We start from the raw sequence: 10825 nt of genomic DNA on the forward strand, positions 1-10825 counted from the left end.
AAAGTGCATTTGAATGACACTAAGTGGCAGTATTTTTACAACTCATGCCGGTTTGCCTGAGGCTGATGCCGTGCAGGTGTTTGTACACATGCATATACACACACTCTCATTCAAATAAACACATACAAGAACACACACACACACACACACACACACACACACACACACACACACACACACACACACACACACACACACACACACACACACACACACACACACACATGTAATAGTGCCAGACATGAACACAAACATATACAGTTGGCATTGCTGTTATGATTTCAGTTGTCCTCGATGTCCCTTGTTGTAAAATGTATTATTTTGTTTTTAAAAAATTGCATTGTTGTTTGCTGTTCTGTCGTTTCCTTTTTTCTCTTTAGTTCATTCTCTTGGTTGTTGGTGCATTGGGGGGTTCTTGGGGGTGGGGAATGGAATGAATTGTATTTTTTATTTCTTCCGGGGGGGACTGTGGGAGGGGTCTCGAATGGTTGAGGGACAGCTATTGGGGAACTGTGGGGGGATCTTTCACAATGTTGTGATCATGAAAAAGGAAACTATGACATATTTTATATCACTATCATGCACAAGCACCCTCACACAGAAGGATGGCTCTGTTGCGGAAGGACTGACACGTTTGATAGTGTCTTGTTGCTGTATTGTTTGTCCTTCATGTTTTAATAGTTTAATGTTATCCCTTCCTTGTATTTTTTGCAATACATATTTTTTTTTTAAAGCACCCTCACAACATGATGCTGCCAGCCCCATGCTTCACGGTTGGGATGGTGTTCTTCAGCTTGCAAGCCTCTCCCTTTTTCCTCCAAACATAACGATGGTCTTTATTGCCAAACAGTTATTTTTTTCGTTTCATCAGACCAGAGGACATTTCTAAAAAAGTACGATCTTTGTCCCCATGTGCAGTTGCAAACTGTAGTCTGGCTTTTTAATGGCTGTTTTGGAGCAGTGGCTTCTTCCATGCTGAGCGGCCTTTCAGGTTATGTAGATATAGGACTCGTTTTACTGTGGATATAAATACTTTTGTACCTGTTTCCTCCAGCATCTTCACAAGGTCCTTTGCTGTTGTTCTGTGATTGATTTGCACTTTTCACACTAAAGTACATTCATCTCTAGGAGACAGAATGCGTCTCCTTCCTGAGCTGTATGACGGCAGTGTGGTCCCATGGTGTTTATATTTGCGTACTATTGTTTGTACAGATGAACGTGGTACCTTCAGGCGTTTGGAAATTGCTCCCAAGGATGAACCAGACTTGTGGAGGTCTACAATGTTTTTTCTGTGGTCTTGGCTGAATTTCTTTTGATTTTCCCATGATGGCAAGCAAAGAGGCACTGAGTTTGAAGGTAGGCCTTGAAATACATCCACAGGTACACCTCCAATTGACTCAAATGATGTCAATTAACCCATCAGAAACTTCCAAAGCCATGACATCATTTTCTGGAATTTTCCAAGCTGTTTAAAGGCACAGTCAACGTAGTGTATGTAAACTTCTGACCCACTGGAATTGTGATGCAGTGAATTATAAGTGAAATAATCTGTCTGTAAACAATTGTTGGAAAAATGACTTGTGTCATGCACAAAGTAGATGTCCTAACCGACTTGCCAAAACTATAGTTTGTTAACAAGATATTTGTGGAGTGGTTAAAAAACGAGTTTTAATGACTCCAACCTAAGTGTACACACACACACACACACACACACACACACACACACACACACACACACACACTGCCTTCGGATAGTATTCAGAACCCAGCATTCAACCGAAATGTGTCTTCTGAATTTAACCCAAACCAATCAATTGTTATATATTGAACGCTGTAATACAGTATGCGATTTCCCTAGCTCAGGGGTAACACATAAGAAAGGCTGATTTACATGGAGTACTTGTAAAACCCAGGTTAATGAAAGTAATGGAAATGTGCTGTGCAATTGAGAAGTTCTAGAGCAAGGGTTCTCCAACCTTTTCACTCAGGCCCCCTTTACAGCATTGGGGAACATCTCCACCCCTGTTACGGGTGAGCACGCACCACACATTTCTATGGGCACAAGCACTGTTCATGACACAAACTTTTCACACCGCTATTATTGGCGGAGAGAACATTTGACAGGTTTAAAGCTAATTTTCTTGCAGTTCTGTACATTTTGCCATGTCTAATGTGTATTCATTCAAAATCTATGGGCTAAAAAACCTGGCTAAAAAAAAACGTCACCTGGCATGGGCTGGTTGAACAGGACATTTCTGAGAGGTTATAAATAACTCTTTAAGGTATGCAATGACTGACATGACAAGAAGAACTGATGATGCACTACCCAATTTGAAAATTGCACCTTGTGCATTCTATGACAACCTTCAAGGGTAAGATGGAAGCCCGTTTGTTAACAAACAGAAGTGTGGGTGGAGTCAGAGATTGAGGAGTGCACCCCCGGGGCCCCACCGTTTGGGAACCACTTTGCTGGAGTGTATAGTTCCGGGTTTAAAAAGGTGCACTCCTTTAATCTTTGACTCCACCCACAGTGGGGCCCTGCCATTTCTTTTTTATATACAAATGGGCTGGTTTTGGCAAATGCAACTGCCACTTGATGGATAACAACAATGGAAGTATAACACACATTTAATAAATCATAGCCTTTAATTGTTATATAAGAGGCTAAAGACAGCCAAGTCCATTGCTCAGCAGCACGTAGTCACAAAATGAAAATGGAGACAAAGACACACAGACGAGGCACATCACTCTTCACACACTTTCACATCTTCTCTGCCTCTCAAAATAAGTATTTTACAGAATGGAGGGATTTGTGTGCAATACGTACCGAAGACTGTTCGAGCCGGGACCGATTCTTTATTTATCCAGAAGGACACTTGGGAGAGGATTACTGTCATGATGCAGGGGATATATGTCTGAATCATGAAGTAGCCCATTTTCCGCTTCAAGTGGAAGTGCACTGTCATCACCACGTATTCACCTGGAGGATAGCCATAGATGTGACGGTTGACTTGTTCCATAAAACAAACCGACTGACGTGAGACAGTGAGCACAAGCACAGAAAATGATGGACTCCTGCTAGTTTGTATTGTGTCTTCACTGTTCACTGAGGGATACAGCGTCAAACAAAATCCTGCATTTTTACTGACACCATAGAGAGTGCCTTTGGAGACAGTAGCGTAAAAGTAAATCATGATCAAATATAACTAGACAAGTTATTTTGGACAAAGCTACTGTACAGAAAACATTCCAAACTGAATTAAGAACTGAAGAAGAAATTCATCACTATCATCAGAGTTGGGGATATCTACTGTATCTTACCAATGGCCTACCATACCTGTGATTGACTTGACCTCCTCACTGCTGACAGTGTGGCCAATGAGATCATACTGCACTAGGCTGGATGATTCTGGGGGAACCTCCACTGAATACTGTGGTCCTTTGGTCCAGGTATAAATCATCTCTGTTTTAGGGTATGCATCTGGGGGGAGAGAAGGAAAATATATATATATTTATTGAACCCTCAAGTGGGGGGTTAATACAAATTCAAAATTGTAGCTGTAACGAAAAAACATGTACAATGGAGAGAGAGAGAGAGAATTCAAAATTGTAGCTGTAACGAAAAAACATGTACGAGAGAGAGAGAGAGAGAGAATAGGGCCTTTATTGTGAGAGAGCGTCATTAAGTGGAAATGTTAAAATGGTAGTCATATGAGAGTATGACTACTGTGTGCAAGTGATATCCTCTCCTTAACGCTAAGCTTTGTGAACACGAGAAACGTTTCTATCTCCCTCATCTAGTCAGCTGATCACAATGCATTTGTACGACACAATGATGTGTGATGTGATGCTGTGCAGTCCAGTTACGCATGGTTCCCCCACTTTATCTGTACATCCCTCACTGGCTTAATACATACAGACGTTGAAGATGACCTGAAATAGCGCACTCTGGATTTTGAGAGACCTTTTCCTCGTAATTTGATTGAAAATGAGTGGTACATTAGCATGGTAATAAAGGGTGCGGGTGTCTACTGTGTGCTCAAAGGGTAGAGTGCTGTGTGCTCAAAGGGTAGACTTATGTGTGCTCAATGAGTCTGCGTTCAAACAAACTGCCAGGTCTCAGAAGCTCTTTGTTGCATGGAAAAGTTTTTGCAGATCCAACGTTGCAAAAATACGGTGCAAAAACGTTGAAATGTGACATGAGGGTTCATACAAGAGGGCTGAAAGAAAAAACAACAACACATGCTTGGGTTCATGTCGGGGTCTGTTGTTCCCGTTTGTCGCTTCCCACAGGGGACTCAAAGTCGGCATGACACCAACTGCGCAGGGAAAATGGGCCGGCTGGGGCGTCGTGGAGTGGACTGCTGCCGGGGGCGCCGACTCACACTAGCTCTGGAGAGATCCAGAATAGGTCTGAGCTAACCTGGGGCGGGAAGAGGGATTCTGACCTTTCCCGAGCTACAGGCCCCATCGGATGCAGCGTCTGCTTCCCTGACTCTGGGCCAGGATGGGAGGATGGGATTTGGGGAAGGTGGGGGGGAGGTACTATGTTAAACCAAGAATAACGTAACTGAATGATAACTGAGGAATCTATTTTGTCCTCTGCCTCTACAAATGTCACAATTGCTGATAATAGATTGGGGGAGGGTTGGGAAGTGCATGGGAAACCATCCTCCGATCCTTTCTTTTGCTTTTCCCTCAGTAGATGCTATCTTTAAATCGCTACTGTTTTCTGATAAGACAGAACCCTCATTTGAAAACTTCTTCCATTGGAGATAAGTCACTGTTTTGCTGACCGTTACACTCATTATGAACAATAGTGCTGAATTTGGGTTTCTTTGTTCTGTTTTTGGTACAAAATGAATGTCATGTATTATTAGCGTCATTGTCAGAAAAAAGAAAATGACTTCTTACTTGAGGAATATGTATGAAATTCCAAAATATGACAAAATGGGAAGAATACCACAAGCTTGACACTGCATAGGGTAATGGTAATGGTAGTATTTTTCTCAAAACAAACTAGTAATTTTGTTGTTGTTGACAAACTGGGATATATTGAGTACATCTACACATTTCAGACAGAAGATGTGGTATATTATCTGTAACAAATACAAGGCAGTGTTAATAGGACCACCTTTAAAACAGACCCTTTTTTACCACTTTATTTGCTGGTATACCCCTTTTAAACATATCACTGGGTAGCTGGTGGATTGGGGGATTTGAGGGTGTTGTTAAACCATGGGGGCGGTTTGCATTTAACATTATGGAGGTGATAAGCAACATAAACAGAAAAGTCTGCAAAGAGTTGTTGAAGTTGGCGGAAAAACATTGTGTGAAATGTGTATAGGTGGGTTTAAATTTGTCATGTTTTTAAAAATCCCTACCCCTTTCAGATACAACAAAAAGCAGGGGAAAAGAAGCCGGCTGGTAAATTGGTGTGATCTGTGTATTCAAATATACATTTTTATAAACATTGCAAACTAAATCAAACAGGACAAAGAACTGTTAGAGCATGTAAACACATACACCGTGTCAGGTTTAATATCTGCTAAGAGACGGTATAGTCGGATTTGCATTGGGGTGTATTTCAATGCATAGTGTTCCGAAGAATGCATGGCCCACCATTTATTAGTCTCATGAGAAGAATGAAGAACCGCTTTTTTAAGTCACTTCTATTACAATAGACTTAAAGTATATCATATCATACTTACAGCTTCCAAACTTGAGAGGGCATGCATGTCCATCCATGGGGAAGTCCACAAGCTTCATGGGACACTCTGCACTGATAGTCAACCTATGGGGATACATACATCTAAACATATTGAAACTAATGGGAGTTGGAGAGAGTAGGGAACCCTCCAAACAGAAGACAAACATGTATCATATCCATAAAGTGGAGAACTACCTTTAGGATGGACACTGTAGGCAGGCTGAGTAGCACATGCTGACTAAACCAGCTCCATAATGTGCATGTTGATTTTGTCTATCCCCACCAGATGCGTTCATGACACGCAGGTTAAAATACCAAAACCGACTGTGAACCAACTATATTATTTTGGGGAATTTTCATTTTTTTTTGGTAGCCAAACATGACGCAGGAAACGGACCGATTTCTCCTGCACAAATAATCTTTCAGAAAAACTGAACATTTGCTATCTAACTGAGAGTCTCCTCATTGAAAACATCTGAAGTTCTTCAAAGGTAAATGATTTATTGAATGTTTTTGCTGGTTTTTGTGAAAATGTTGCCTGGTGATGCTAACGCTTTTTGAAAATCTGAGATGACAGTGTTGTTAACAAAAGGCTAAGCATAAGAGCTAGCATATTGATTTCATTTCCTTTAAGCGATTTTCATGAATAGTTACCGTTGCGTTATGGTAATGGACTTGAGGCTGTAGTCATGATCCCGGATCCGGGTTGGCTCGACGCAAGAAGTTAAGTTAGCCAGGTGTGTCTGGGGGGATTATTTCATGAACATGTGTACATGTCTGGACAATAGTGACCCATCCACTTAGCGAGATGTGGCTGGGGGGTGGTTATAGCATTTCTTTCACATGACTTATCAATGTCTGGGTAAGCATCATCAAATAATGATAAAATATGTGTACAATAGGTTTATCTAGATGCTTTCAAAGTCAGATTAGGATATAAGCCAAAGACTAGATAAAGTGTTTGTTTACCTGGTGTTTTTCCTTATTGTAAAGAGATGGGTGGGGCTAAGGCTTAAGGGGGTGTGAACAATGTTGAATAGTTGTAGACAAAGAGCAGCTCTTCAGTGGGTGTACCAAAACATTCTAGGGCCATTTTCTCAAAAGTGGGGTTACAAACTGATCAACTTTCAAAGCAGAACTACTTTCCCATTATTCCTCAACATCAGTGTATGATATAGTATTTTGTAGCTCTGCATCTCTACTCTTATCCAATGTAAAAAACACAATTTAAAAAAAAAATTCTACATAAGACTGAATCGAGGCGGTGGGTCACATATGTTCCTTTTTTTTGCTGGATCTTTCTAGAATTTTGAGTCACACAAAATTGTATGTTCTCTACTCTGACCTTTATCCACAGATAAGAGGGGAAACTTATTTTTTATTTTTTATTTGATTAATTTATCCTTGTTCATTCTCCTTCTGCTCCCCCTCCTTCTTCTGCTTCTCCTTCTTCTTCTGTGGATTTTATACAGCGTTTGGCAACCAACTTTAAGGTGCATTTCCGCCACCAACTGGACTGGATTGTGGCTTAAACTCTCAATCACACAGGTGGGTTAGTAGGTGTCTAAAAACCAATGAGTAGATGGGAGAGGCAGGACTTGCAGTGCATCAAGCATCTAAAATATAATATATTTTAGCACCTGGCTTCGCAGATGCCCGCGATCAGTTTGGATGTATGTGTACATTTATTTTGCAACGCTCACACACCCAACGCTGATTGTTTGGACAGGATGTTAGCATGGTGAAACACTGGCATGCTGGGTAATGTATGCATCATGGTGTAAAGCATTTTGGTATATGTAGTACCTCATGGTGTAAAGAATGGTGCCGTTCTTCATGATGCGGAACAACCTGTTGGGGGCAGTCATGTTGTGTGCCACAGACTTCTTGCCATTCCTGAAGAAGGTGTCAGGAGTCCACACATTGGCGACCATCATGTTGTTGAGTCGGAGGATCTCAATAGGACCCTCATACCTCAGCCTCCTGTCGACCCATGTCTGTCTGAAGAACACGTCCATGGTGTACTCCTGAGGAAGCAGAAACCCAAATCTAAACGGTTAACGTTGTCTTTCTCTTCTTCTATGAAACGTTAAGTGTATTGTCTACACGAATCAAACATTTTTTTTTTTAGGCTATTCATCTGTATCAAGTTGTTGATTCGGTACATACCATTTCAACATCAGAGACAGGCCCGAAACTTGTCACATAAATGTCTGTTTTCACCTCTGTCACCGGACCTATTGAGAGAAAATTTCTGTCAGTTTCACGATATCTAGACTATTCTAAGCTTATCACAGCATAGCCCCAAGCCACTGTGCTTCTGCATCTGCATTGGTTGACCTTTGGGGTTTTAGGCTGGGTATCTGAAATGCACTTTGTGACAACTGCTGATTTAAAAAGGACTTTATAAAAATGAATGTGATTAATTGATTGATTTGAAGTGATCGTACAGTGCCTTGAACTTTTTTTCACATTTAGTTGCATTACAAAGTGGGATTAAAATATATTTCATTTTATTTACACAAAATACTCCATAATGTCAAGGTATGTTAGTGTTTTATTTTTCATGAATCTTTCACAAACGCTACAATTGTTCTTGCACTTTGATATTACAGAGTATTTTGTGAAGATCGTTGACATAAAATGACAAATCCATTTTAGTCCCACTTTGTAACAATTTAATGTGAAGAAATCCAAGGGGTCTGTAATACTTTCTACAGGCACTCTAGTTCTGGTTTATTAGGCTACTCTTTATGAATCAATCCTCAATTGATTTTATGTAGAACTTGTGTTATTCACATGTAGGCCTGTCATGGAATAATATGTCAAACATAAGACCTCAGTAACAGCATAACATTGGCCAAAGGTTGGGTTGATAGTGCTGTGGAGATGTGTGCCAAAACCCTACAGTATATGCAATAGCATGCAACGTATTCTTACCTAATAACTCGCGTCAGGTTCTAAACTTTTATATAATGGAGTGAACCTGAGATAAATAGGTTTCAATCGTACATTTCTGGGAGTATCGGTATCTAACCTATGCACACTTGGTGAGTTTTGAAGTTTACGCGCACTAAGGTAGAATCTTTTTGAGGGTGGAGTTGAAGGACGTATCCTAAAGTAAGCTATTTTCAAACGCACCGTCAAGTCTATAATGAACGAAAAATAGGTTACTTTTTCGTGATTAATTCACATTCAAGCATACAGTCTTTAAACATGTGTGTGTCTGGTACTTGGTGCTCGTGGAGAATTTGACACAAGAAAACGACACTGCACTCGTTATATTTAAATAGTGCAATAAGCGGCTTTCCCCACGGCGATTAGAAGACACATCTAAACTCGCTTAAACATTTGAAGGTAGCCTACCGTTTTCAGTCGCACACAAGAATCAAAGCAGTGATTATAAGAAAGTGTTAATTCAGGTCATGAACGACTAGCTTTTGAAACAAGGAATGTCTGTGGGAGGCAGTAGTCGTGGCTCAGTGGAGGAACATGTTTCATTTGAAACAGTAGGCTACGGAAAAGCTCATGCCCTCTGGTTGAAAAATACAATGTGATTTTGATCTGTCAACCGCATAGCCTATTTAAACAACTCAAATCAATAAAATTGATTTATAAAACCCTTTTTACATCAGTAGATGTCACAAAGTGCAATACAGAAACCCAGCCTAAAACCCCAAACAGCAAGCAATGCAGAAGCTTGGTGGCTTGGAAAAGCTCACTAGAAAGGCAGGAACCTAGGAAGAACCCTAGAGAGGAACTAGGCTCCGAGGCATTGGTACAATAGTGGAAATCATAGTCGCTCATCTCTTGGAGCCACTGTAGCACACAAACTAATTGGACAGCCGAAAACTGTCACCGTTTCAGGTATGTACCTACCCCCAAATCCAGGTCGCAGTCTGTTGTCATACCCGTCCAGGAGTCTGTCTAAAATGCGTGTGAAATTCTCGGGATATATTCTGTCATCCTTTTTTATCGTTCCAGAGATTCTCTTTACACTGAAAAACGACACAAATAATCAAAATGATTTGTTATCGTGAAATTACAGTAGCCTCTCCGATACCCAAGCTATGGATGACAAAATTAGCATTAGGGAGTCGATTTTATCACAATTACAGCACTTTCAGATTTCAGCACCTAGAGTCTTCAGGACCATGGGCAGTGGCACCAGCGCAGCGCCAATCTGACAGGAACAATTATTCCCCCCAGATCATGTATCCTCGAAACTCACCAAGCAATCAAGCAGAAAAAGTAGAAGAGAGTCGAAATGTAACTGGGGTACATCGCAGTTACCATCTCCTTCTTGGCAGAAACCATCTTTGCATGCCATACTTTAAGCCTCTTCACATCTCCATTCGCTAAATGTATTGTCCCAACATGGAGAGATTGAAGCCAGAGAGACAGAGAGAGCGGAATGGTGCCAAAGCAACTCCAGCAGCATCTCCCGCTATCGCCAAGGGGGGAAAAAAAGCCAGGGTCAGCTGAGCATCTGAACGCGTGCACCTTTCCTGCTGTCGCCCGATGACTAAACCAAAAACAATCTTCTCTCAGTTGTTGGCATCCACCCCAAGTCTAGTAGGTATCCTCTGTTTCACACCACGGTTTGACTTGAGAGATGAGAATAGACGTGAACTGTGCTGCGTTGAAACGCAAGGTTTTATGGAAAAATTGGGTTGTCCGTCTACCGCGCAATAAATCCAGTGGTGAGACCAACAGGGAGAGAATAAGGGCGCAACAACCAGCTTTCGATTGAAGATCTGGCTGCTTGTAGTTAGTTACTCCCCCACCCACCCCCAGAGCTCAGTGAAACACATCTGATGTTGTCAAAGCCATGATCACAATCGTGCTTTTACACTTTTTCGTTTTAGAGTGGGCCATATGCTCAGCCATATTAGGCAAAATATTATTTGGCGAGAAAATGCCAAATACTCCGTTTTAGATTGTGAACTAAATTTATGTTTGTCCATCACTTCACCTTACCTAAAGTAATTGATGAGAAGTAAGGAGTCCTGAGTCTGTATAAGACTGAACAATTTATTAATCTACAGCCTAAATTCAAATTGGTCAGTCTTGTCGCAATATGCAGTCAGGAATACACACACACAGTAGTTTAGA

At 41.1% G+C, this 10825-nt stretch overlaps 1 protein-coding gene across 1 annotated transcript in view; it reads right to left on the reverse strand.

The window, feature by feature from the left end:
• Window positions 1–10405, reverse strand: part of LOC118363569 (gamma-aminobutyric acid receptor subunit alpha-6-like) — a 32690-nt gene extending 22285 nt beyond the window's left edge. Inside the window, exons 1-7 of the mRNA XM_035744548.2 lie at window positions 9942–10405; window positions 9590–9708; window positions 7880–7947; window positions 7517–7737; window positions 5712–5794; window positions 3338–3481; window positions 2828–2980 (exon numbers count right to left, since the gene is read on the reverse strand). Of these exons, the coding sequence (XP_035600441.1) occupies window positions 2828–2980; window positions 3338–3481; window positions 5712–5794; window positions 7517–7737; window positions 7880–7947; window positions 9590–9708; window positions 9942–10027 (874 nt within the window). The 5' untranslated portion in view covers window positions 10028–10405. The remainder of the gene's footprint in view (window positions 1–2827; window positions 2981–3337; window positions 3482–5711; window positions 5795–7516; window positions 7738–7879; window positions 7948–9589; window positions 9709–9941) is intronic.
• Between the last annotated feature and the right edge of the window lie 420 nt (window positions 10406–10825).

This window comes from Oncorhynchus keta, chromosome 30, assembly GCF_023373465.1.
Source record: "Oncorhynchus keta strain PuntledgeMale-10-30-2019 chromosome 30, Oket_V2, whole genome shotgun sequence".
Classification (NCBI taxonomy): Eukaryota; Metazoa; Chordata; class Actinopteri; order Salmoniformes; family Salmonidae; genus Oncorhynchus; species Oncorhynchus keta.